Source organism: Elephas maximus, chromosome 3, assembly GCF_024166365.1.
Source record: "Elephas maximus indicus isolate mEleMax1 chromosome 3, mEleMax1 primary haplotype, whole genome shotgun sequence".
NCBI classification, from domain to species: Eukaryota; Metazoa; Chordata; class Mammalia; order Proboscidea; family Elephantidae; genus Elephas; species Elephas maximus.
The window spans coordinates 82,497,868-82,525,328 of record NC_064821.1 but is presented as its reverse complement, the minus strand read 5'-3'; the positions used below and the strand labels follow the sequence as shown (position 1 = coordinate 82,525,328).

Here is a 27,461-nt window from a genome sequence, read left to right as displayed (position 1 = left end):
AAGCCACATTAGTCCCTTGTTAGCTGACTTCTGACCATCCTAGGGAGAGATTGGAGCCCCTGGGTGGTGCACATGGTTAATGTGCTCAGCTGTTAACTGAAAGGGTGGAGGTTCAATTCCACCCGGAGGTGCCTCGGAAGAGAGGCCTGATGATCTACTTCTGAAAAATCAGCCGTTGAAAATCTTATGGCGCACAGTTTTACTCTGCCACATATGGGGTCACCATGATTTGGACTTAACCTCTATGGCAACTGGTTAGAGGGAGGCTTCCTTCTTCCATTGCTTGTTAGGCTTATCAACAACATCTTGGTAGCAGCAGTTGATCTCAGCCTCTGGATTTTTTCTGCAGTCCCAGACAAGCCTCACTGCATCCTCCGAGGGGTACCAGTACCAGCCAGACAACACCCCTCCCTCAGACCTCTAAGTCCCAGCACCATAGGGCTCCCCTCCAAACTTGTGGGTTCTGATAACCCCAACCTCTTCCTTTTATTCCCACAGCCCTAGAACCAGTCATGCTTCCTGCAGTTGTTTTCTCTACACTATCTCAGTGTTGCCTTTTGGTTCGTTCTCTCAGTCCTTCCACAGCTGTGTACCCATCCCCTAGAGTAAACTCTCTTGGTTGAAAAACCTGGTGTAGTTTCTGTTGTCCTGACTGAGCCCTGACTGACACAAACTATTAGGAAAGTGGTACTCACTCTTCATTGGGGTGTTAATCCAAGAGGAAGTAAATTTGGAAGCGCCAGGGGTCATCGTGAGGAGTCGGGCTGCCTGAGAGAAAGGCTGAGACAGGAGACAGGCTCCCGCACTGCCTAAGCACACAGATCTAGCTGGGCATAAAGCCAAACCTATCCCCTGGACTTTTTGGTTATCTGGGCCAGTAAGTTTCATTTTTTGCTTAAGCTATACAGTATTGCATTGGGCTTTTGTTGCTTACAATCAAAAAAATCCTGACTAATCCAAATCCCCTTGTCCTTCAGCCCCAGACCAGGTGCCCCACCCCACAGCCACTGAACAGAGCCAAGTCCAACCACCTCCTACTGAAAACTTTAATGAAACCAATAAGTTAATAAGTTAACAAAGTGAGGTACTTGCATATCCGAGAACTGGGTTGGTGGGGGAATCTCGATTGTGGAAGGAGGGAGGGCTTCTTCCCAAGCCTCCTTTGGTCGTAGGTATTCCCATTCTCCTACCCCTCTCCACAGCTCTGTCTCTGAGGGAGCAGAGGCATGGCTCTCTGGGGACAGTGCAGTGTGGGTGAGGTGAGCCAGGACAGGCTCCATCCAAAGCATGATGGTCACATGCAGAGGGCACGTTGGGGCAGAGGCTGGGCACCATGAGGCTGAGCAAGATCCAACCCCAGCCCTGGTGCTGGTGCATGCAGGTCCCCAGTCATGAGATGCAGGCAGCTTGGCCTGAGCCTCTTGTTCCCTGGTACCCCACAGAGGGTTGCCATCGGTTCACTACCCATCACCCTCCTACCACCTGCACTGGCTTTGCAGAAGAAGGACAAAGGGTAGGGATACCAGAGGTGCTCGGGACCTGGAGTGGATGAGGGCTTACGCCAGTGTGGGGGCTGCCAACTGAAGTGAAGATGTGGGTTATGGAAGGAGGGGAGACAGTGCATGTGAGTGCCAAGTGCACAGTTGGTGCCTGGCAAATAGCTGCTATTTGCATTATTATTCTCTTTGGGAGTTAGAGTGACTAGGAAGGGGTGAAGCCTGGATCAAAGTGGGCCTACCTTGGGGAAGGAAGGGTCTGGGGTCTCTCCAGCAGATGCCTGGGCCTGAGTTGTGCTGTGGGAACACCAAGGAAGACCCTTGGGGGCAGGCAGAGGCACAGTTAGGGTTCCTGGATCTGTGAAGAGTAGATCTTAGGGAAAAGGAGCTGGTAATGCTCTAGGGTGAGGCCTGCAGAGACCTGGGGCCCCTTCAGATCTCCCTCTCCTTCCTAGATGGAGTGGGGAGCTTCCCCTGCCTGCAGGGCCAGTCCCCTGGTATCATCTGCAGAGGGCCAGGCAAGGCTGCGTGGCTCTGTGCTCAGGTCTCCAAATGTGTGTGACTGTGTGTGTCACTGTGCGAGAGACTTTCTCTGTGTCTGGGAAAACTAACAGGACATGTCTGTGTGACAGTGGGAGCATTTCCTGTGAGAAGTCTGAGGAGAATACAGAAACTTGTGCTGAGTGTCACAAGTGTCTAGCGGGCCAAAGGGGACTGGATATTCAGCAGGAAGAGGGATCCCCTGGGAACTGACACCTGCAAAGGGAAAGAGAGACCCAGGCACTGCCCTTGGAGGAGGGCAGAGGAGAAAGAGACCCCATGCTGGGTAGGGATGGATGATAAGTCAAAGAATGGGGATGGGGGTCATGGCCAAGCAGCCTGAGACCAGCTACTGCTGGGAGCCAACCTCCCAATAGGGGAGGGGCAGAGGGACCCCATGGGGGTCCCTGAAGTTGCATATTTAACATAGTTTGCATATATGGTGCCCACCTGCCACGTGGCAGGGTCCTGTGCTTTGTAGGTACCTGTAGGGGCATCTTGGGCCCACCCCAGTGGGGCGGAGCCTTGGCAGGAGGGCTTCCCTGCTCTGTCTGAAGGGCGGGCTAGAGACCCCACCTTGCATAGCTGGAAGCTGGGTCTGGGCCCAGGGCCCCAGCAGCCTGCTCCCACTCCCGGGGCAGTGCCCCTGCCAGGCAGGCCAGATCACGCCTTGGTGAAGCAGGCAGGACACTGGGGGGCCCAGAGGCCGCGGGGTAGCCACTGCTCTGCCCTCTGTACGGCCTGGCATCTCGCGCTCCTGAGGTGGGGGGTGGTTCGCTGGCACCCACTGTGGGTATTTCGCCCACCCAGGCATCTCAATACTGCATGTGGCCTCTCTTCCCGCGAGGCAGGCGAGTTCAAGTAACAGGAGTCCTGAGGCCCAGGTGGCGGGTCCGAGCTCGAGGCCCAGGGGCCGGCCATCTGCTGTCCCGCCGCTGAGAGGCCCCTTAGTCCATGTTGGTGCTGACCGAGCGGGAGATGCTGAGCGTCTGCGCGGAGATGGAGATGTCCTCGTGGTCCACAGGGCTGTGGTAGTCGGAGGTGATGTCGGGGTCGAAGAGCGGCACTTGCACTGTGCCCAGGCTGGCGGAGGTGCCAGAGCGCAGGCAGCGCGAATAGAAGCCCAACAGCAAGTCCAGCTTGTGCTCGATAGACTGCACCTGGGGGCGGGGCGGAGCCCGGAGGCGGGATTGGGTGGGGCCTAACCGAGGCGGGGCCTGGATGGAGGCGGGGCTTGGGCGGGGCCGGGCAAACCGGAAGACGTGGCCCAGCCAGGGGGAGGGGCGTGACAGGAAAGAAGGGTTAGCCGGAGGACGGGGAGAACATAGGAAGCTGCGGTTTTGTTCCGGGGGCAAAATTTAGTTGTGGTAGCTTGGGATAGTCCGGGAGAGATAACTAAGAAAAAAAAAGGCGGGGTTAAATGGAGTAGGCGGGACTTAGCTGGGCCAAGACTCATTTGGTAGCGAGTTTACCTGCGAACGGAGCAAACTAGGGGTGGGGCTTAGCAGGAACAGGCAAGCTAATCGGGGTCGTTTAGCCCGAGTGGGTGGCCTTTCCGCGAGCTGGGCTCATCCGTGGGCAGGTCCGCAGGGCAGGAGAGCGTAGGCTCTGCTCTGGCTACCCCCGTAGACGGGTGCTTGGGCTGCAGCTGTAAGAAGCGCACTCCCCCCCACCCTCGTTCTTGTCCCCGTGGGCCTCCAGAGCTTCTCGGTCGACGACCAGCTCCGCCACCCCAGCGAAACTCCATCCCACACTCACCTGCTTCTCCACCTTGACCACGCGTCCCATCATGCTGATTTCATCCACCGCCTCTGTGTCGGAGGGCCCCTTGTCGCTCTTCTTCCGGTCCCCGGATCCCCGACCCACAATCTGGTCCACCCTGTCAGGAAAGGGTGCTGTCAGAGAAAAGGGTGCAGACACACGCCACCCCTCCCCTCCCAGAAGACAACCCCTCTAGGTTGTCTGCTGAAGGGAGAGAGACAGCCTGCACCATGAGTGGGAGGGGGCAGCCTGAGGGAGGAGGCCATCGTCCTGCCCTCTGAAAACCGAGTTGGGGGGTGCGGGGCAGTGACTTGGCTCCTGTTTAGGGGGTTCTGCCACCGGGCCAAACAAAGGCACCACACACAAGAATGAAAAGTAAAACAATTGCAGGTTCTAGCCTGATGGGAGGAGAGGTGGGAAATGGTGCACTGGAGAAGAGGGAAGGGGCAGTAACAAGTGGCAATGTAGTTCTAAGGTGGACAAGGCCAGAGCTGGTTCCACCTTATTTTTCTGCTCTCCTTTACAGCAAAATTCTTGAAAGAGTTCTCTCTCCTCTACCACCAATTCCTCTCCTCCCTTTCTCTATTTAACATACTCCAGTCAGGGTTTGGCCCTCACCATTTCACTAAAACTATTGTTGTCAAGGTCCCAAATGACCTCCACATTGCTAAATCCAACAATCAATTCTCAGTCCTCATTTTACTTGGCCTATTAGCAGGACTTCCTCCTGCAAACACTTTCTTCATTTGGATTCCAAAACAGCACCCTCTCCAAGTTCTCCTACCTCACTGATGTCTCCTTCTCAGGTTCCTCCTTTATTTCCAAAACCTCTAAGAATTGTAGGACCCAAGGCTCATTCCTAGGGCCCCTTTTCTCTATTTACTCTCACTGGATAGGTGATGTCTTCAGTTCCATGAGTTTTAATACCTCTACACAGGGTGACCCCACATCTTTTGTCTCCATCCTGGACCTCTACCCTGAACTCCACACTCCAATACGTATCTAACTGCCAGGTCAACGCTCCACTTGGATGTCTAATAGGTGTCACGAACTCGATGCATCCCAACTCTCCTGATCCAAAGCCTACTCCACTCATTGCTGCTCCCATGCTAATAAATGAAAACTTCATCCTTCCTCTTGCTCAAGCCAAAGACTTTGGTGTCATCTCTCATACCCCTTCAGAAAACCTTGTCAGCTCTACCTGCAAAAAATATATCCAGAGTCTGACCACTTCTCCCCACCTCTACTGCTAGCACCCTGGCCCAAGCCCCGCTCACCTCTTGCCTGGATGTCTGAAATAGCCTCCTCACTGGTCTCCCTGCTTTCACCCTAGGTCCACTGTAATTCATTCTCAAACAGGATCACAGCACCTAGGGTGATCCTTTTTTTTTTTTTTTTTTAATTGTGGTGAAAAGATACATAACAAAACATACACCATCTCAACAATGTCTACATGTACAATTCAGTAACACTGATTACATTCAAGTTGCACAACCATTCTTGATACCCTTTTCCTAATCATTCCACCGCCATAAACATAAACTCAATGCCCCCTAGGCAAAAATTCCCCCCTCCAGGGTGATACTTTTAAAATATAACTCAGATCTGATCAATCCTTTGTTCAACACCCTCCAATGCTTGCATCTCACCCCAGATGAACACCAGAGTCGTTACAGTGGCCTACAGAGCAATGGGTTTTTGGACCAAAAAGAGCCCCGGTGACACAGTGGTTAAGCACTGGGTTGCTAACCTAAAGATCTGTGATTCGAACCCACCAGCCGCTCAACAGGAGAAAGCTGTCGCTGTCTACTGCATGAAGATTATAGCCTTGAAAACCCTATGATGCAGTTCTACTGAGTCCTAATCGACTCGACGGCATTGGGTTTGGTTTTTTTAATTTACGTTAGGACCAGGAAACAGTCATTCTAAAGATGTTCCCGGAGGCGTGCAGGTCAATAGGGTTGCCTCAGAAGACCTGCGGTCGGGTGGTTCTTTAGACTCAAGATAGACGGGCAATCTGACCGCCTAAGCCGGTCGCTGTAAACCAGAGGCCTCGCTCAGGCCAGAAACCCAGCCCCCACAGCGGCCCCTAGGGGGCGCTTGGGGCTCCGTTCGGGCGCTGGCGGAGGAATTCCCTGGCGCTCGGGCTGGCGCCAGACTCCCTACCTACCCCCTCTCCCCCCGGGGGCGGTGCACCCACCGAGCCTGCAGGCTCTTGATCCGGCCCAGCATGTCCAGGTGCCCTGCCGAGTACTGCTCAATGACGTCCTTCACGTCGTACGGCCGCAGCGTCTCCTTGAATTTCCTTTTGGCCACCAGGAACTTCAGGATCCTGTTGGGGGAGGGGATCTCAGAGGAAGAGTTCTGATCTCCGAAGCCGAGCGGGGGATTCTTTCCCAGCCTCCTCTCGGCCCTATTGTTACCCCTTTGTCCAGCACCAGGCCACCTCATGCTGTGACCACTCAAACAGCCTTCTGCTGGGTTGGCCAGGCTTCCTACCTACCCAACAGGCCCCCTGTCCCCAGTGCTCCTACTGGTATTTTTTGTGTGCCTTTATCTGTCCCAATAGCCTGAGAGAGCAGTGTGACTGGCACTGGTTTCTTTCTGCAGGGCGGGACACAGGACCTGTAACCCGTTGCGATTGGGTCGATTCCGACTCATAGCAACCCTATGGGACAGGGCAGAACTGCCCCATAGCGTTTCCAAGGAGCAGCTGGTGGGTTAGAGGGGCAAACCTTACAGTTAGCACCCAAATATTTAACCACTCCGCCACCAGGGCAGGCATCTGAAAATGCTGTTGATGGTTATCGCTTGGGGGAGGGAGGAATACTCGCATTCACTCTGCAAATACTTGTAAGCAACGTTCCATGCTGGACCCTGGGCACCTTAGTAGAGTCAGATCTAATCCTAGGCCTCAGGGAGCTCCAGTCTGGATTGGGAGACAGACAGACAGACACACACACACACACAGTCGATTCCGACTCATGGGGCCCCATGTGTCAGAGTAGAACTGTGCTCCATACGGTTTTCAATGGCTAATTTTTTGGAAGTAGATCGCCAGGCCTTCCTTCCAACACGCCCCTTGGGAGATTCAAACCTCCAGCCTTCCGGTTAAACAGTCAAGTGTGTCAACCATGTGCACCACCCAGAGATGGGAAAGAGAACACGTACAATTATGGGGTGACAGGGCTATGCCAAGGAATGGAGAAAGAGGGCTGGGAACCCAGAGAAGGGAGAGCCTCAGCTGGAGAAGTGAGGGGACAAGCCTTGACAGTGGTATTTTCCAGTCCGAGAGCAAGAGGAGGGGGATGAAGGGAAGCTTTCTGGACACAGGCAGGCCTGGAGGTGTTGTGAGCGAGGTTTGGTTCAGAGTATCTGGGACAGGGGTGTGATGGAAGAGGGTTAATGCACTTGGCAGTATGAGAAGAACGGGCAGGAAGTTAGCCTTGAGGAGGCTGGAGGAGTACTCTGAAGAGCCCTGGCAGAGACGGGGCAATGGGAAGTTAGTTGGGGGGGGGGAGGGTGGGTGTGTGGCGTAGCCTGTACTTTAGCATGACCCCTCGGCCAGCCTATGTGGAGGATGCCCTGGAGGAGCAGAGGTATAAGCAGGGAGACCTGCTCCTGGGGATGGGCTGAGCTGGATGAGAGCAGTGGGGGTGGAGATACGGGATAGCAATTCAGAAGATGGGACTGACAGGCTCCTGGGCCCAGGATGACTCTCAGGAATCTGGCTTCGGTGACAAGGGTGGGTGGTGGTGTCACTGCCTGAGATGGGGACACAGAAGGAAAAGGTTTGGGGCATACTGGGTGTGAGGAGGCTGTGGGGATGGCCATGGAAAGCTGACCTGGGTCAGACGGCAGCTCAGGCACTGTGTCCCAGATGCTGGTCACACGGCAGAGAGAGACAGGATGTGTATAAAGGGTGGGGGGACGGCCTTTCTGGAAGGTGGGGGACAGTCCTGCTGACTCTGGTTTTAAAAGGAACACAAAGGGAAGAGGCTTGTGGGCAGAAGGCTTGGCCAGGAAAGAGAAGAGGTGAGTCCAGAAGTCCTGGGGGTTAAGAGGGTCTCTGGAACTAGAGCTGCAGTCTGCAGACAGGAGTCCACACCAAGGAACTTGGGGGCTGGGCCATGGCTAAAGGACTCAGGAGACTCTGGTCCCCCACTTAATTGGTGATGTGAGGAGACAGCCAGCAAAGCAGAGGCCTTCAAATGTTTTTGTCCGAGACCCAGTGTAAAAAACACATTTTATGTGAAAGACCAGTACACACACACACACACACGTACGCTGGATGCTGCTGAGTTGATTTTCAACTCACAGTGACCTCATGTGACAGAGGAGAACTACCCCCACAGGGTTTCCTGGATTGTAATCTTTATGGGAGCAGATCGACAGGTCTTTCTCCTGCAGAGCCTCTGGGCGGGTTTGAACCGCCAACCTTTCGGTTAGCAGCCGAGTGTTTAACTGCTGTGCCACCAAACCTCCTTCACACACAAATACACAACTGAAATATAAGGTTCATGAATGCTATTTATCCTTACAATGACAGATGCACGCTGATATTTTCTATTCTATCCTATTTCTTTATTATTATTTTTTAATGCTGACCATGGCCTACTAAATTCATTTCGCTAAGTTGATTTCAAACTGTGGGGACCTGTGGTTCGAAAAACACTGCTCTAGAAGATGTCCTGGGGGAAACAGACAGTCTGAAGCCAAGACATCCAAGGAAAGAGAGAAAAAGTTTGAGACCTAGAGACAAAGGGAGAAGGAGACTGAGACACAGAGACTGAGGGAAAGAGAGCACAAGACAAAGACACCGGAAAGACAGGCGGCCACTGATACACAGCTAAGGAGGGAGAGAAATGGAGAAGAGAGGCTGACATACAGTGAGAGACAGAGGAAGGGGAGAGAAGCAGGGCAGTGACCAGAGACACTGCAAGTGTGAGGAGAGGGACCAGTGATAGGCAGCTGTGCCCACCGCCCCATCCAGGCCTGCCGCCTCCAGACACCATGAGTAGGAGCAAAGCCTGCTGGCAGCCATATGCCACCTCCCCGCCCACCCACACTCCAGGGTCTCCGCCAGACCCGCACCACTGAGGATGCCAGGAGAAGAGCAGCTGGCATGCCCGGGAGCTAGGCCAGGCCTGGCCATGGGGGCAGGCCCCAGATGGCAAGCAGCAGTGGTGGCAGACAGGTGGGGAGGGGGCTCACCTCAGGTGTCTCAGTCTCACCTGACAGAGCGGATGACCGTCTTCACGGCTGGCATGACGTCATCCACTGTGAGCTCACACTGGTAGCTCTTCTCCTCTGCCACATCTTCTGAGGGGCCCTCTGGGAAGAAAGAGGGGCTGAGCGGTGGCAGCAAAAGGGGACACTCCCAATCCCCACCACCACATACTAAACCACCCTCAGAGGTACCGATAGGGAGACAGAGGCCCAGAAAGGGCCCAGGACCTTCTTGGGGTCACGCAGCAAGGCAGACCCAGGCTCCTGTCTCCCTGGCTGCTGCTCCTCACTACCCCACCCAGGGCTGAAAACCCCAGTGTACTGCATGCCCACCCATCCCTGTGGCCAGTCAGGGTAAACAGCTGCCTGGTGGCCCATAAGAAGGTGCCGCTTTAGGGAACCCCTGGCCTCGGGCAAATCCACAGGCCTGGAGGAAGGCCCTGAGCCCAGGGAAAAGAGGCGTGAGGTTCTGCATGCAATCCTGTGCACAGCCTCATCCTACTGCAAGGTGGGGGAAGCCCCAGGGCCCTCAGGCCCAGCCACCACTGGGGAAGACCCTTAAAGCAAGTCACTCCCCCTGTTCCTTCCTCCCCTCACCTCCCCAGAGAAGCAGCATCTCTGAGGCTGGTGCCCTGCCGTGTGCTGAGGGGTGATGCTATCCTCGCCCATAGGGGCAGGGGCAGGAGTGGCAGGTGGCCAACAGCTTCCTGGGCTGGGCCATGTGTAGGCTCCTATGGGTCAGCAACCCTCAAAGACTGGTTTGTGGGGTTCTGTAGCTCTCCAGCAAAGGGCTCTCTGAGCCAGTGAATGGCATCTTGGGAGCTGACACAGCACAGGCAGAGGCGATGTGGCTGGGTGCCCTCCCTCCAAGACCAGTAGGGCTTCCTGTCCCCATCTCCATCCTGGTCCACCCCACCCTCACCTTTCCCTGCCCACAGGCCTGAGGCATGGCAAAGCTGGTGGAGGAGTCTTTTTTCTCGAAGAGGATCCTGAGGCACAGAAAAGGGCAGTATCTTGTCTAAATCACAGTACAAGTCGGGGGCAGAGCTAGAACTCTCTGTTGTTAACTGCCATCAAGTTGATACCAACTCATGGCGATCCCATGTGTGCAGAGCAGAATTGCTCCATAAGGTTTTCAAGACTGTGACCTTTCAGAGGCAGATCACCAGGCCTGTCTTCCGAGGCCTGGTTCAAACTGCCAACCTTTCGGCTAGTAGTCAAGCGCTTAACTGCTTGTGCCACCCAGGAACTCCTAGCTGGCTAAAAAGCAGCCCCACCAGGTTCACAGCCTCCTGTATGCCGGCTGGGCTGGCGAAGAGGTAGAGATGGGCAGGGCAGAGAGCATGGGCTTTGGAGTTGGACAGACCTGGTTGAGGATCCCAGCTCGGCCACTTACTAGCTGAAGATCTCGGCTTCCACATCTGTAAAACGGGGATTAAAAACAGAACCTACTTCCCAGGGTTGTTTGGAAAAGTAAATGAGATAACCCAGTGTGGGGCTGTACAGTCAGGACTCAACAAGTATCAACTCTCGCTCCTTGCAAAGCACATTTGTAATAGAGCTCGCTTTTGTTGAGTATTTACTATATCCCCAAAACCCTCTGTCCACCTTCCATGGGCTACCTCATTAAATCCTTACAACAATCCCATGAAGTAGGTACTATTATTAGCCCATTTTATAGATGAGGAAAATGAGGCTCAGAGAGATTAGGTTACTTACCCAAGATAAGTGGCAGAGCCAGGATTCAAACCCAGGCAGCCTGGCTCCAAGCCTGTGCTCTTATACCACCTCCACATTCTCATTTGATTCTCCTACTAGTCTGGAGCACAGATGAGCAGGTATTATGATGTCCTTTTTACAGACCAGAAGACTGAGGCCCATAAATGGCCAGTTGCAGAGCTGGTACTAGAACCAAGTATTTCCACCCCTAGCATAGACTCTGTCCCTGCCCCTGTGGCCCTCAGCAGGTTCTAGGCCCCAGGCCCCAGGGGCTCACCCTCAGCAGAGGCACGGGCTTTGAGTCTTAGCGAGGCCCGGAAGCGGGTGCGGTCGTTGAAGCTCCAGCTCTTCTGCACCTTGGTGGGGCTGGTGGCCTCGCCCACCTGTTCGCTGCTCGGGGAGGTGGGCATCGGTGGAGGTGCCAGGTGCTGCTTGGAGGGGCCCAACCGCCGCTGGGAGCTGCTCATGCGGATGCGGTCTTTGATGCCCATCCGGCTGCTGGCAGGGTAGGTCGGGTGGGGAGAGTCAAGTTAGCCAGAGCTGGGGATATGGGGTGAGCGGGGACAAAGATCTGACTTCGGGCTTGGGGGTAGCTATTGGGTTCTGATTCCCCATCATGTGGAAACATCCTGAGATGGGACAAGAGTGTGGTGAGGGGGGCCCTGACTCCTACAGGTGGCTGATTCAGGGTCAGTCTGGGCAGGTCCCCTCCCCACCCCCACCACCCACCCCTCATTGCCCAGGCAGATAAGGGATGCACAGGACAGATGTCAGGGTGGAAGGAGTGAAAGAAACCCAAGAAAGAGCCAGAGAGGAGGGTGGACAGCTGGGCCTGGCCCAGGTGGGTGGGTGGAGGGTGGAGGTGGCAACCCTTCAGGCACAGACAGGCTGCTGAGGAATGGAGAAGGTGGACTGACTGTGCACACTGGGGCAGGCTCCTAGCCACTCAGTACACAAGGACGGGATGTGTGGAGTTGAGGGTGTGCGTCTGTGTACATGTGTGAACATGTGACATTGTGGTGTACAGGTCCCAGTGTGTGTACATATGTTGTCATATATGAACATGTGTGGATTTATATTTTCCTTCTCTCCACAGCTGGAGCTCTCTGATCCCCATGCTGGTCAGGTCAGGGCTTAGGACCTGGTACAGCTGAGCAGGCAGAGCACTGCAAAATTCCTGAGGTCACCATTACACAAACTTCAGTGCAAATGGTGCCCTGGGGCTGTGTAGTGTGATGGCCCTGTGCAGGGGCCTCAGCCCCCATGGGTGTAGAAGCTGGGCCTGCAGGGATGCCCTGGACATGCCTGGTGCCCGCCTTCCAGAGAAGACTTCTGTTTGATAACCTGTTCCTCTGAGGTCTCCCCTGCCTGAGCTCTGCCCCCTTCCCAGGTCTGCTCCCCTACACAGCCTACTAAGCTCCCAGCTCAGCAGCACCCACGCAGGGCTGTGTCCATGTACCTGCTCTCAGACTTCCCTTCCCACACCCCAGCTCCCCAACACATCCCCAAAACTTGCAGGAAGATAGGTGAATGGAGGCCTCAGGCTCCCCAGGACAGGCCCTGGTTAACCAATACCTGGTAGAGTAACTCTGTGTCCAGGATGTTCAAGTATCACTGTTGGAGAAGGACCCAAGAAAACATCTCCCATCCCATGCCCTACGGCTACACCAATGCCTCCCCTGCTGCGGCTTGCCACTGGAAGGCCCCCTTCAGACAGATTCAGGGCCCTCCACTCAAAAATCTGGGGCCCTGGCTCAAGACACAAGAGGAGGCCTGAGGTAGGCCAGGGGCTGGGGAAGGAGACTGTGTTATCTGTTCTTAGGGACTTTCAGATCAAGGGTTGAGCAGGGAACAGATTCTGGTTTCAGGGCTGGGTGGGAGCCAGGGTCCCCCATGCCCAGGGCATGGGGTAGAGGGTAGAGCCAAGGTAAGGGAGATCTGGAAACCAGGGAGGCCTTCAGGAAGGCAGCCCAGATGTCAGGGAGAGATTATAGGTCAAGGATTGGGGCCCTGAGGGTATGAGAAGGGAAGAACAAGGACCACTCCGACAATCCAGCATGCTCCTCTCTGGCCCAGGATCCCTTTGATACATCCCCAAAATCCCAGTCAAAGTTTGAGGTTGGCTCTCCCAAACTTTCCTCTGCAGAGCCATTCCTGTGGGCTCTCCTCATGCTGGCAAGCACCCCCAACCCCTCCCAGTCCGGTCCGTGCACCCCCTCCCCTAGTCCTCCACTCCTCCAAGGTGGGGAGGGAGGAAGGGGGCTGGAGAACACCCTGACATTTCTGCTAAGAGCCTGGAACTCCCAACTCCACACCCAGCACATCAAGCGCCAAAGGTATTCTGGGGGAAGGGCTACCTCCTTGTGAAGACAAGAGAGAAGCAAGGCTGCGCTTGCTCTCAGCAGGACTTGTAGAGGAAGGCGTCTGGGGTTTGTACTAGAGGCCTTAAAAGGTCCCTTTCCAGCTCTGATTCTGTGATGGTTGAGGGGAGCTTCCCACCTAGTTTGTGGGGTTCTGTAACTTTCCAGCCAGCAAGAAGCCCTGGGTTCCTCTTTAATGCAAGGCGGCACTGTTTTCCCAGGAGGGACCCTGGATTCCAGCTTCTTGGGCAGAGCCCAGAAAATGGCTCACATCAGCCTCTCTGGAGCCTAAAAGCCCAAAGAAAATGGAAAGAAACCTGGCACTCAGTGAGCAGGGAAAGTGCTCCTTCCTGTCCCAGGCTCCTCAGAACCTGCAATGTCCTGTGTTGACGGCCTTAGCGCTTTTCATCCTCCTGCAACTTCACGTGGTGGGCGCCACATTTATCAGCCCTAGCTTATATTTGTGGACAGTGGGGCTCAGGGCTGAAATAACTTGTCCAAGGTCACAGAGATACCGTGGTATGGAGCAAGGTCTGCAACCCAGGTCCTCTAGTTCCAGAGATGCTACTTTCTCATGGACAAATGATCAGGATAGGGTCTAGGATGGTATATTGCAATTAGGGGCAATTTGACCCCAAGGGGACATTTGGTAATATCTGGAGATATTTTTTGTTTTCATAGCTGGGGGAAGGAGCCCTGATGTCACGGTGGTTAAAGCGCTCAGCTGCTAACCAAAAGGTCAGAGGTTCAAATCCACCAGCCACTCTGCAAGAGAAAGATGTGGCAGTCTGCTTCCATAGAGATTACAGCCTTGGAAACCCTATGGGGCGGTTCTGCTCTGTCCTATAGGGTCACTATGAGTTGGAGTCAACTTGACGGCAATGGGTATAGCTGGGGGCACTCCTGGCATCTAGTGGGTATATGCCAGGAATACTGCTAAACATCCTATAATACACAGGACAGCCCCCCACAACAAAGAATTATCCTGGCCAAAATGTGGTGCTGAGGTTGAGAAATCCTGGGCTATTAGTGTCTGAGAGGAGAGATGAGATGGCCTGACTGGGGCTGTCCTGTGGGGAGGGCAAGCCTTGGGCACAGACTGCCCTCTGACTTCTCTGCTGGACTCAACCCCTTGTACTCACTTCCACAAGGAATTTCCTTAGGGAGACTCATCGTCTGCCTGCTAAAAGCCAATCTCCTGGGGGAAACCAAGACAGTCCACTCTTCTGGTGTTGTACACAACCCCCTCTTCGGGACTACAAAACAGCCTCGACACTAGCCCTCTCTGCCCTGGCCTTGCCCTTCCGGTCCGTCATGCCCACAACAGGCAAAGCAACTTCCAAAGGAGCAAATCTGCTTAACCTCAGCTTAACCCTTCAATGTGTCTCCATCATGGTTTTCAAATTTTTTTTTAAGTGAGAGCTTAACTGCCCAACATACCAAATTGAATAAAGCTAACATTTATATAGCACTTCCTATGAGCCAGGCTCCATTTCAGCAGAAGCAGATCCTATGATCATCTGCATTTCACAGCTGAGGAAACTGAGGCACAGAGGGATTATGGGACTTGCCCAAGGTCACAAGGCTAGTAAGTGGTGGAGCCTGAATTTGAACCCAGGTTCTGACTCAGAACGCACATTTCTAAGAAACATTGCCTTCCCTTTGAAGCAGGGACAGGCTTATCTCCTGCTCACTAGCCCCACATAGCCCCACAACCCACAAGGCTCCAGAGGCACCTCTGGGAAACCCAGAACTCCCTAAGTCCAGGCTGCCAGGCAGTGCCACCACGGTGAAACTCACACTAAGTGGCTGGGCTTTTGGGTTTTTCATGACCTAGCTCTGCCAAAACCACCATCCTCAGCTCCTAACCCCTTACTCTCAGGTCTGACCAAACTGGGCTGTCTGTTCTTTTCCCCCAGCCATGCTCTCTCACCTCCTAGCCTTGCTATGTGCTGCTTCCTTGGCCTGGAACACCCTCTCTAATGCCCACTCCTTCTATTAGGGTCTTCTCTGGGTGATGTGCCTGCCCGGGGCTCCACAGCCCCCTCTGCTTCCTCTTTTTGTTGCACTCATCACAATGAATTGCAATCACTTTTTGCAAGTCTCCAGAGGCCATGTTTTATTCATCACTGTGTCCCTAGTGCGCAGAGCAGGGCCTGGCACAGCGCAGGTACCAAAGAATGGAGTGATGATGCAGCTACCAGCTGGGGCTCCAGAGTTAGCAAAGGCAATGCCAATCCCAGCTCCTTCACTGGGCTGCTGGGTTCCTGGAAGGTGGGCAGTGGGGAGACAGGAGGCTAAATCCAAGGCCCAGCAAAAGTCAGAGTGGGAAGGACCCTCAGAGTGCCTCTAGTTCAATCTGCCCATTCCACAGATGGGAAACTGAGGTCCAGAGAAGAAAAGCAATTTAGCCAAGATCATACAGGGTGTCAGCGGCCGAGCCAGGACTCATCCCCAAGGCTCCTGCAAATGTCCCTCCTGGCAGACTGGGTGCCAGGGCCATGCCCTCAGGCTCGGCAGAGGCATTCCCCCAGGAAAGTGGAAGGTTCGTCGGGGCCCCAAGGCAGACGGCAGGCGGCAGGCACATGCACCTTGTCCTTGGCCCATTCTGTCCCCCTCTCCAGCCCCTGAACTGGGTGGGGCGAGGAGAAGTGGGGACAGGAGGAGCAGGCGAGGGGGTACCTCGGTCTCCAGCTGGCGTGGATCCGAAAGAAACTCCGTTTATTACTAAACATCTGGCTGGAAAGTTGAGAACAAGACACAAACAGAGGTTAGTGCGAAGGGAGCAGGTGGGCAGAGCGTGGGGAGCTGCCGGGATGGGGCCGGCCTCCTGTGGCTGGCGGGAGAGAAGGATCCCCACCCGACTCATCCTCCAGCTCCCATCCCCAGGGTGCAGAGGTTCTCAAACTTTGCATAAGGACCTCCTGGGGAGCATGTTAAATTTGCAGAACTCTGTGCCTCTTCTCCAGGCGTGCTAATGCTGTGACTTGGGGAGAGGTCCAAGTATCTGCATTTTGAACAAACGCCCCACAAGATACTGATGCAGGAGGTCAGTGGACCATGTTTTGAGTAACACTCCCTTTAGTGCCTCATCTCAAAACCCCAAAATGCTGTCCCCCAGAAGGTCCTGCCCTGTGTAGCTCTACTTCCTGGGGTCGTGCTCAGCCTGGGTCCATCGTCAAGCACCACCAGAGGTACAGCCAACCAGGCATGTGTAAGTGTCGGGGACAGTCATGGCGGGCACCCACCCTATAGGGCGCAGACTGTAAGATTAAGGATATTGCCATTTGGCTTGAAGCTGGTGGTTACTGGTCCCCTAGAAGTCCTAGCTCAGTCCCCTGGAGGCCCTGAGAAAAAGGGACACCTTCATCACCATGTCCATGAGCCCTGGACACGCAAACACTCCAGGGCAGACGGATACAAGGCTGGGAGGTAGTGATGGCCAAACTCCCAGTGCTAATCTATTCCTGGTTCTTACAGGGCTCGGGGGACCCACAGTAGCTTTGGGTGGTGGTACAGGTACTTTCCTATTGAGGTAAGGTGAGACCAGAGTGAACTGGAGGCTTCAGAGAGCCCTCCTGACTCTGGCCCTGGGTGGGGTTGCTGGAATGCTTTTTGAGCCTCTGCCTATAAACCTTGGTGCGACAGGGATGGGAATAACAGTGAAAGGACTTCAGGTAGTGACAGAGATCAGAGTAGGGACACACCAGGGTCCAGGGAGCTCCCAGCCTGACCTAGCCAGTGATGCTTCCCCTTGCCCCATCCCCAGACTTGGAGGGGGCTCTCCCTCTCCACCACCTCCTGTTCAGCCCCTGGCCCAGGAATGCCTCATTGAGGACAAGGAGGGGACGCTGCTCCCAGAATCCCCTGTACTGGAACTCCCTCTTCCCCATCCTCCAGACCTTTCCAGCCTGGAAAAACCTAGAGAACCTAGAGAACCCAGAGACCCTGATTAGCCCAAACATCAATGACTGTCATCCAGAACAGAAGTTCAGAGTGGCTTGATGACTTTCTCAAGGACACACAGCATCAAATGGCAGAGGCAGGCTTTCACCGCACCTCCTCTTTCTCATCACTGAGTGGCTCAACTTCTCTCGTCCCTTGTTCTGGGCCTGGGTCCCGGAATAACACCTGAGGCTCAAGGCCCAGGGGCTCACCTGGCTCGTTCAGGGATGATGTGTGAAGATGAGACAAAACAAAGAGATGGGTAAGGGAGAGGAGAGGGATGGGGATTGGGGGACTGAACCCTTGACCTCAAAGCTAAGCCTCTACAAGAGCGGCTGTTTCCCCACACTGTGAGTTAATGGGCTTCCCTTGTCCAAATACACCTGGAATTCCATTGTTCATAAATGTTTGTATGGGGTAAACATTGTTCTTTCTTTCTTCTTCTTTCAAGATGCAAAAGCTCCAGAAAAGACAGGTGGAGAGGAAAGAGACTGTTGGGAGGGGCAAAGTGTAGCCCAGTGAGGGAGAAAGGCATTGTGGAAGAATCCCAGGAGGGCCCTCTGGGATGAGCGAAGCTGTGGACAAGGGTTGCACAAGACAAGAGCAGGTCATCGGTTGAGTTTACGTAGGTTCTACAGCAGTTCTTAGTCACAGAGCTCTGTTTTCAGCCAGCTGGCATCTCATTCCCGAAATGCAGATTTAGGGTGTTCAAGCCCCTTCTAGAGAAGCATGCTGGGGGAGGGGGTTCCCTGCCCTCACGCCCCAGGATGGTGCCCACGATTACCTGAGCCGTAAGCACCTGTGGCCAGCGGCCTCCTCCTCTCTCCAGCTTCCCGGAAGGGATGGGGGTGCAGGGATAGAAGAGTAAGGGGGATGTGGAAACAGAGAAAGAAAGAGGACAGTGGCGTGAATGGAGGGGGTGATGGGCAAGGATGGTGTGGACATCTCTCCCACTCAGACCTTTGAGCCCCACATGACAAAAAGGTGAGGCCAGCCTGGTCCCTCCAGAGAGGCCCTCAGTCTGTACCTGTCTGGCCATTCAATGCCAACCATTAAGGCCTCACGACGAGGCCTGGCACTCCCCAGAACAGGCCCAGACACCCCCGTCATGGCTGAAGACAGGTCTGAGAGAGGATGAGAAACAAAGAATGGAAAAGGAAGAGGGGAAGCAAGAGGAGGTGGCGGCCCCGGGGGGCCCCTACCTTTCCCCAGGGCAGAAGGAGGTGCTGCCCGGCCGGTGGCAGGTGGCAACGGGCGGGTAGCGGGAGGGTGCTCCATCAGGTACCGGCGCCCGCCGCACCTCCAGGGGCCGTAGGCCCCCATTGCGGGCCCGTTGCACGTGCTCAAACAAGAGGGCCAGCTCTCTGCAGGAGAGGGCGCCATCAGCAGCAGGCAGGGCCCTGGCACTACCCACCTCCCCCAGTGGGCACTGAGTTCGTGGCCTCAGGTTCTGCCAGGCCCTGCCTCTTTAGAGATGCTCAGAGAACACCCAGGCCAGAAGTGGGGAGGGGGGGTTGGAAAGACTGGTCTTCCTCCTCCCTTTGTACATTCAGTTCCTGGGAATTCCTCAGGGCTGCCAGGTATGATTGTGCAGTTTGGGCACAACTCAAAAGCACCCACCCACACAAGGCAGCAAGTGGGGACCCAAATCCAGCTTACTCTCTGCTCATCAAGCTGAGTGAGTACCTGGATGTGGAACTACACCTACCCAGTGGGAGTGGCAGTGGCAGCCCTGAAATCCTTAACCTCTGACTCTGGGGAAACTGAGGCTGAGGAAGCAGGCTTGAGGGGTTAGCCAGCCCAGTTTCCTTTCCTTACAGCATTCAACCCTGCCACTGGGTTCTTGGAGGTTATATTTAGGACTGTAGCTCCTTCCTAACTCTCCAGGCCAATTCCCATTCCCACAATCCCAGGAGGGCACCTCTCCTCTCTAGAACCCCTGCCTACCTTCCCATCATATGGATGAGGAAACTGAGGTCCAGGGAACAGGAGGTCCAATGGAGGCAGAATCTCCAGACCAGGCTCTGTCTCTCCTACCAGAGGACCTAGACCACCCGACTCCTAAACCTTTCCTCTCCCTCACACACCTCACATTTCTAAAGAACCAGCCCCTGCCCCTCTCCCGAAGGCCTGGCCTTGAATCCTTAGGGCTACTTCTGGCACAGAAGGCTTCTCTTAGTCTAACCACCATTCTGGTCTCTGAGGTGGGAGCTTGCCTCTGCCAAGTGGAGAGATTGGGGGGACCAGGGTGATGCTGGGAGCCTCCCTTCCCAGCCCCTTCTCTCCTGTTCCTCCCCGGGCAGCCCCTGAGGCCGGGAGGCAAGGGAGAGCAGGTGTAGGGGCAAGTGGGATCACACAACAGATGCTCCTGGAGGACTAATGAGGCAAAAAAGCCGCCCACAGAAGCGCTGAGCACAGCAGCCTGGTCCAGCCATATGCTTGATGCCTGCCTGCCTGTGGGACTGAGCCAGTCCCCATGGTCTTCATTCCTGCCCAAGGGCCTAGCCAGGCACCTGGCCACACGCACCTTGGTGATGCTATTAATAATCTCCTGTGTGGAGCCACCCCCTAGGCAGTTTTAGCCCAGCCTGGGCCAGTGGGGCTAACCCAATTCCGGGCCCTGAGGCTGCTGCCCAGGGCAGTAAAAGTGGGTACATATTCACTCATGGGGGTGCTGGGTGGGCCCCTGCACCCAACTCTGGCACATACATTCTTGCCCATACCACACTTTCTCTGTCCAGCTACAATATGCCAGGCTGATAAAGGTTAACATTGCCTCCACCAAAGGCTGAGGGGAGAATGAGCTGGCAGTGCTACTGTCCTGGGTGGTATCACCCATGGGTGAGCTTGTGAATTTCCAGCACCCCAGCGTCTGGGACTCAGCCAATGGGGCAGGGCTTCACCCCCTGCCCCATGTCTTGTGTCTACCTGTGTCCTGGGCACACCAGAGCATGAGAGAGGACACTCCAGGCTCTGAGTTACACTGGATTGGCAGAGCCAGCCCCAGATGATCCCATGGGAGCTGTCACACCCTCCCCATCCTCCAGGGCTAAGTCCCAGGCACTTGTCCTCAAGGGGCATTACCACCAGCCCCCTACCAGTCCCATCCTCAGCAAGCCCTACCTGAAGGATGGGAGGATACTGTCGTAGTAGTACCAGGTAGCTGTCAGGTAGGCCCGGCTTGTGTCGGTGGAGTACAGTCGCCATGCAGCCTGGTGGGATGGGGGGAGGGAGGGTGAGACAGCATCAGTGAGGCCTCTGACCCCCTGCCCCCGAAAGAACCTAGTCCGAAAGAACCTAGTCCGTGGGTCAGTAGAGGGCACTCAAAGCTAGAAACCAGTTGCAATTCCATAGTCACCAGCAGGGCTGGCCAAAGAAATTGAGACCTAGAGAAAAGTGACTTCCTCAAGGCAACAAAGCAGGTCAGCACCACAGCCGGAGGCCCTGGAGCACTGGGATTAAGAGCTCGGGTATTGCTGTCAAGTAGACGTAGGTTTCCAATCTCAGCTCTGCCTAAAAAGTAAACCTTCAGAGCCTCAGTCTCCTCATCTGTAAAATGGAGCTAATTCTACTTACCTAACAGAGTGTTGTGAGGACTAAACACACTAATGAATAATAAATGACAAGCTCAGGGTCTGGCACACAGTAGTTAATGCCAGGTTCCCTGTTAAACATTCCTGCTATCTCCCTTATCACAGTCAATTAAAAAAAAAACCTCCGTTGTCGAGTCGATTCCAACTCCTAGTGAACTCTATAGGACAGAGTAGAACTGCCTTACAGGGTTTCCAAGGAGTGGCTGGTAGGTTCGAGCTGCCGACCTTTTGGTTAGCAGCCAAGATCTTACCCACTATGCCACCAGGGCTCCTCACAGTCAATAGACATCTATTGATTGTGTATTTGATTAATGTCTTTCTCTCCCCCTAGACTCTAAGCTCTGTCTTGGTCACCACTGTATCCTCAGTGCCAAGAACAGTACCTGGCACATAGTAGGTTTTAGTCAATGTCTGGCAAATTAATCTTGGCTGAGTGAATTATTTATTACTAATGACAGCTCCCATCCCATCTTTCCCAGCTGTCCTACACTGTCCAAGGGAGCACTGGGGGCTGAGGAAGGGAGGAAAGAGCATCACCTAGCAAGCCCTCAGCATCCACAGACATACAAGGCTTCCTCTGCAGCAGGAGGGATGAGGGCCAGAAGGCAGGAAGACCCATCCCTCTCCCTCCAGCCGTGGTAAGGCCTGTGAGTTTGGTGGCCAGTGAGGGTGAGGAGATGTGGAAGCTGCCAGAACAAAGTAGAACTAGGCCATGGGTGCCCCCCTCCTTTGGGTGCCTCTTGTCCTTAAGGGGCTGCTCACTGCTAGCCTCATGGACCAGAGGCCCTCCCAGGACAGGCATATTTTTACCTCCTGCTTGCCTAGGCCCCTGGCTTGGGCTGGGGAGCAGCTGCCAAAGCTGTCTCATTAATTATGGGCACCACAATACCAGCTGTCTCTCGCCATGGACAGTGCCAGCTGCCTGCCCCTACAATGCCCCTTGGAAGGCCAGCTGCCAGGGGACAGTGGCCATTGTGTCCCAGGGGATGCCAAGAAGGAAAAGCTGGGCTGGTGGCTGGAGATAGCAGGGACCAGGAGGGGAGTTTCACCCTGGGGAGAGGAGATAGAGAAGGGCTGAGTCAGGCCTGGATTTGGGGGTCAGAGGGTGGTGCGCTTGGGGGCAGGCAGAGGTGGGCTGTGACAGTGTTCCCTGAACCATTTCCTGCAGGGATTTATTTTGCACGCACTCCTGACTAAGAAGGAGCCAAGATCAAGGCACGGAGTCACAAAAAATCAGCCCGCACCCTGTCAGACCACCTCACCACACTGAGGGAAACTGAGACCACAGGCTTCTGGTCTTTTACCCACTACTCTGGTTGCTCCTCCTGTCTCCTTGCCCAGTTCAACATCACCAGCTCAGCCATTAAAAACGGGGTTACTAAAAGCCCAGTTTGGTCCTTCTTCTCCCCCAGCATACCCACCCCCACCCCTCCCCCACCAAAATCAATCCAAAGCTCACTCATGCCCGGGGCCTCATTACCATCTACCTGCAGTCACTCCCAACATCGTCCACCCAGCACGGACCACTCCTCTCAGCTGCAGACCCACACCTCCGGCTGCCTCCTCAGCATCCCCACTCAGGGTCTCAGAATCCCCTCAGATGCCACATGCCCCAGCCAAACTCATATTCTTCATGCCCAAATCTGATCCCCACCCAATGAGTAGAACCAACAAGCATCCAGTGGGACAAGGCAGAAATCTCAGTCACCCTGCCACCCCCCCCTCCCTTCCTTCTCATGTCACTAATTTTACTATCTAAATACCCAGAATCTGCCCCCTCTTTCTATGTCTTCTGCTGTTCCCCAAGCCACCCCAGCAGCCCCACCTCACCTAGACTGTTGCCAGAGCCTCCTTTCCTGGTTTTCCCCACCCACCTTGGTCACCCTCCAATCCATTCGCCGCTTTTCAAAACACAAATCTGATCATGTCACCTACTCTGCTACTTCATCCCCATCAGTGGTTTCTTATTGCTCTTAGGAAAAAGTTAAACTCCTCCCTATAGACCCCAGGTCTGGGTCCTCCTGCCCACCTACCCAACTCTTTCTACTCTACACTCCTAGAGATTTTTGTTCCAGCTTTACTGGCTTCCTTAAAGTTCATCAAACATACCACGCACCACAGGGCCTTTGCACACGCTGTTCACCCTGCTTTGAATAGCTCTAGTCCAGACCCCACCCCACTCTGGGCCATGTGGAGTCAGGGCTGGAGGTGAGCAATGAGAAAGCCTTAGTTGGCCAGAAGCTAGGTATTTGGTGCAGGGAAAAGCTTCTGACAATCTCCATCAGCATCCCAGCTCTGCCCCCGACTTGATGTGTGACTCCAGAAAAATGACATCTACTCTCTGAGGTTCAAAGTTGGAGTCATGGTTATGAAGCTGGGGCACATGGGCCAGTGCACAGGGCCAGGTACACAGGTACACAGTTCAGGTACATCGCCCTCCTCCACAGCCTCTCCTGGGCATCTTATACCTGGATGAGGTTGGCAGCTGGCATCCTCCGCTTCTCGAAATGCTTCTGCCGGTGCTGCTCCTGGACCTTCAGGGCAAATCCGGAGCCCAGAATGCCCTGGGGGGAAGGGCATGGTTGGGGGAATGCAGGGCAGCAAGAAGTTTCCAGGACACCCCTATCCTTGCCCATCCGATAGGCCAGGAGATGTCCTGCCAATATGGGCCAGGGACTCAGCAGATTCCACCCCTGGGCCTCTCCTAGAGGCTGGGCCACCCTCAGGGGAGAAGAACAGAGGAAGGGGAACTCACGGCAGGCAGGGCGAAGAAGGAGATGCCCAGTAAGGCAAAGCCAGCAGCCAGGACCCTACCCAGCCATGTATGCGGCGTCTTGTCACCATAGCCAATTGTCGTCAGAGTAATCTGGGGGCACAAATCAATTACCCACAGCTCTAGTCACGGGGGCCACCCACAGGAGCTTGTTGGGGGCTCAGACAAAGAGGTATGGGAGTCACCCATGGGGTTGGTCACAAGGAGTTGTCATGGGGGCTGGTTAACGGCATAGGCAGATTCCCCCAGCGCTGGTTGGAGGAATGGGTGCGGGTCACGAGAACTTGACGTGGAAGGTTAGGTGGGGGCACAAGCAGGTCCACTTGGGCATGCTGGGGGGCTAGCACCAGGTCATCCACAGGGGCCAGTCACAGGGGCCCTATATAGAGGACAGGGACAGGCCTGCTCAACCCCGAGTTGGGGGGTCACAATGGGCAGGCCTCAGGAAGTTCCCAGGGAGGGTCCCGGGAGAAGGGCATCCCTGCACCGACCCTCACGCACCGTGCCCCACCAGAGCGAGTCGGCGTAAGAGGAGAAGTCGGAGTTAGCGTCCTTCTCGGCCAGATAGACCAGAAAGGAGGCGAAGATGAGCACCAGGAACCCGATGTACCAGGCGGTGATCAGCTCCTGCCAGGGCAACAACGCATGAGACCACAGAGGGGCTGAGGGGAGGGGCGTGAGGACGCCGGGAACGCTGTGCACACCTGAGGGAGGGAGGAAAGAGGCCCGGGCCACAGGGGAGGTGGGAGGCTCCCGGAGTGGTCTCTGGGGGTGTTCTGGGGTGAAGGGGATTAAAGTACCGGTGGGGACTTTTCCAAGACATTCCAGGCAGCGGCTTTGCTCCCCTTTCTTTTCAGCTGCTCCCTTCAAGAAGACCCTGCCCTGCCTTCTCAGAAAGGCCAACCAAAAAACCAAAACCATTGCTATCAAGTCGATGCTGACTCATAGGGACCCTATAGGAGAGAGTAGAACTGCCCCCACAGAGTTTTTAAATCTTACGAAGCAGACTGCCACATCTTTCTCCCGCGGAGAAGTTGATGGGTTCCAACTGCTGACTTTTCGGGTGGCAGCCGAGCGCTTAACCACTGCGCCACCAGGAGTCCTCTCAAAAAGGCCAGGCCCCCACAAAACCTCCGGCCCTATCCTTGTTCCTACCCTCAGGCCTCTCACCCCAACGTCGCACCTAGCCCCGCCCCCAAACCCCGCTTTCAGGTTTAGAGCCTGGTCCCACATCTAGTCCCGCCCGAACTCCACCCTCAGGCCTTTAGACCCTTTTGGTGTGTGCTTCGACCCCGAACCCAAAAGCTTCCGAGAGCCCCTCAAGTCCCACCTCTCAGGCCCCGCCTCCTGGCCTGGTCCTGACTCACAGGCCCCGCCCAGGTCCCGCCCCGCTCCGGCTCAATACGTAACCTCTCTTCGGGCCCCACCTCCTGCCCTGGTGCTCACTCCCTACGTTTCCCTTCCAGGCACCGCCCAGGCCCTGTCCCCCACCTAGCTTCGGCCCCCACCTTGCCCCGCCTGTTAGCCCCCGCCTCCAGCCCGGCCCCATAGATAGCCTCCTCTGACACCGCCCCCTGTCCTGTCCCTATACTTCCCAACCCCGTCGGTCTGCGCCACGAAGGCCCCTCCGGGCCTCACCTTGCTGTGCGCGTAGACCACAGAGCCGAGCAGCTTCCAGGTGCCGCCACGGCGGTCCATGCGCACCATGCGCAGGATCTGCAGGAAGCGCATGCTGCGCAACGCAGACGTGGCAAAGATGTTGCCCTGGGTGCCCGCGGCGATGACGGCCACCGAGGCCACGAACACGATAAAGTCTACAAGGGCGGGGATGGCGAGGTCACGGACAGCGCCAAGGAGCCAACCCACCCCGCGTCCAGACCTGGGATCGGGGATTCCTGGAAGCTTTGGGGGAGTGAGAGCATCTGTTGAGTCGGTCAGCACCCAGGGTGGGGCTCAGGAATGGAGTCAATGTCGACTCTGAGGCTTGGGATCAGGGGTCAGGCGCGGGCGGGCGTCCCTTATTACCGATGACGCAGAAGGGTTTTCTGGCAAAGCGGAAGCGGCCTTGCCATCCTCGGTAACGGCAGCAGCACCCAGCCGACCAGACGCGAATGATGTACTCAAGGCCGAACACCACGATCATCACAAACTCCTGTGGGACCAGAGACCTGAGTTCTGGTTCCCACTCTCAGGAACGAGGGCGCAGGACATACAACCCAACCCAGAGTTCCCGGATTTGGGGGACCAGGACCACCTCACTATCACTTCTCCTCACACCATCTGGATGGACCTGGGGAGGATTCCAGAAGGGCAGGTGGCCCCTTACATGTCCTCCAAGGAGACTAACAGCCCAAGTCTGCCCTCTCCTTCACAACCCCCATGAGCTGTCTGGATTTTTCTATCCCTCATTCCCCGCCCCCCCCCCCCCATTCTAGACTCTAACCCTGACTGGGTGACACAAGAGGTGGCTATCTGTCAGCCATTCCCCTCTGAGGTTCTTCTGTTTAGGTTCAAAACAAAACCAGGGTAGAGTTTGCAATTTTTGTCCTGAGAAGGGATAGGGCTGACTCACCTGTTTTCCTCTGGGCCCATCATAAGCCCTCACCTAGAGGCAGAAGGTCACCCAGCACCTGCTCTAAGGTTGGGAACGAAACCCAGAAAGGGACAGCCACCAGCTCAGCGCACAAGGCACAACAAGGCACCATCTGAGCCATGGGATGAGAAGCCTCTCTCCCCTTCAGCCCTCAGCCCAGGGGTGTGACCTCACACAGTGTCCCTCAGACCTGGGCTCCCGACACTCACCAAGATGAGGAGACACTCATTGGCAAGTTCCTGGTGTTCCTGGATGGTAGACAGCACGGACAGCACCAGGCAGCTGAAGACCAGCAAAAATCTGTAATTGCAGCATGAAGGAGAGGGTTAGACTGCTGGATGGACAGGACAGCTGAGGAATCTCCGGCAGGGGCCTGAAGAGTCGGGGGTGGGGGGAGGAGGGAAATAGCTCTCAGCCTGGCTGTTCAGGCTGTACCTAGGGGGAAAATTGTTTGAAAAACAGAATCAAATCAGAGTTCCCTATAATGTGGAAACCAAAGGGAGAATCCTCCAAGCCCCAGGCTGCCAAGCTCACAGACACCTCCCAAAACCAAACTCACTGCTTTTGAGTAGATTCCAACTTATAGCAACCCTATAGGACATAGTAGAGCTGCCCCACAGGGTTTCCAAGGCTGCAATCTTTACAGAAGCAGGCTGCCACATCTTTCTCTCGCAGAGCACTGATGGGTTCAAACTGCCAACCTTTCGGTTAGCAGCTGAGCACTTACCCGCAGCACCACCAGGGCTCCTTCACAAATACCTTGGGAGCCTCTCAACTGCCCTTTGATGCAGGCTGTAGCTCAGAGACTAGTCACTTAGCTGTGAGCATCTGCTCTGTCTGGGCTGGCAACAGGAACAGACTACCTCAGGGTCTCAAAGTCAGGAAGCTCCTCAGGCTCAGGTTGTCCTGAGAGAAGTGCCTCAGGAGTCAGCAGGGACCAGGGAAGGTCAGTGGCTGGGGGTGGGCTCCCTTCCCCCATGAATTTCTCAGTCGACTTGAGCAGTCAGGGCTCATCTGCAGAATGGACACCACTGCCCCTGCCTTCCTGGCTCTTATGGAATTAAATAACAAGATGGCTACACAAGAAAAGGAGATCAGGGAGGGCTGGCAGGGAGGGAAGGAGGCAGATGGGGCAGGGGGGAACAGGGCACAGTGGACCTGGACCATTAAAAAAAAAAAAAAATTTTTTTTTTTTTTTTTTTTTAGAGGCCTGAAACTCTCCTGAGAGTGGTGGGAAGCTACTGAGTGGCCCAGAACCAGATGTTTAGAAACAGAGGAACTTTTAGAACCTAACTAGTCCAACATTTCCCTCATCCCCAATCATACACATGAAGAAACTGAGGCCCAGAGAAGGAATGGGATTCCCCAAGGTCACACAGGGTGTCCAGAAGAGAGCTTAGAGCCAAGATTCCCAGCTTCCCAGTGGGTGGGAACAGGGGACAGGGAAGGAGG

At 55.2% G+C, this 27,461-nt stretch overlaps 1 protein-coding gene across 1 annotated transcript in view; it reads right to left on the bottom strand.

Annotated features, from left to right (window-relative positions):
* Window positions 1-1,039: 1,039 nt before the first annotated feature.
* The window catches only part of KCNQ4 (potassium voltage-gated channel subfamily Q member 4), a 61,886-nt gene continuing 35,464 nt past the window's right edge, over window positions 1,040-27,461 (bottom strand). The window contains exons 2-14 of the mRNA XM_049878928.1: window positions 26,219-26,309; window positions 25,442-25,568; window positions 25,055-25,230; window positions 23,918-24,043; window positions 23,399-23,509; window positions 23,112-23,207; window positions 20,174-20,262; window positions 18,253-18,414; window positions 11,023-11,243; window positions 9,032-9,131; window positions 5,998-6,129; window positions 3,795-3,915; window positions 1,040-3,196 (exon numbers count right to left, since the gene is read on the bottom strand). Of these exons, the coding sequence (XP_049734885.1) occupies window positions 2,984-3,196; window positions 3,795-3,915; window positions 5,998-6,129; window positions 9,032-9,131; window positions 11,023-11,243; window positions 18,253-18,414; window positions 20,174-20,262; window positions 23,112-23,207; window positions 23,399-23,509; window positions 23,918-24,043; window positions 25,055-25,230; window positions 25,442-25,568; window positions 26,219-26,309 (1,765 nt within the window). The 3' untranslated portion in view covers window positions 1,040-2,983. The remainder of the gene's footprint in view (window positions 3,197-3,794; window positions 3,916-5,997; window positions 6,130-9,031; window positions 9,132-11,022; window positions 11,244-18,252; window positions 18,415-20,173; window positions 20,263-23,111; window positions 23,208-23,398; window positions 23,510-23,917; window positions 24,044-25,054; window positions 25,231-25,441; window positions 25,569-26,218; window positions 26,310-27,461) is intronic.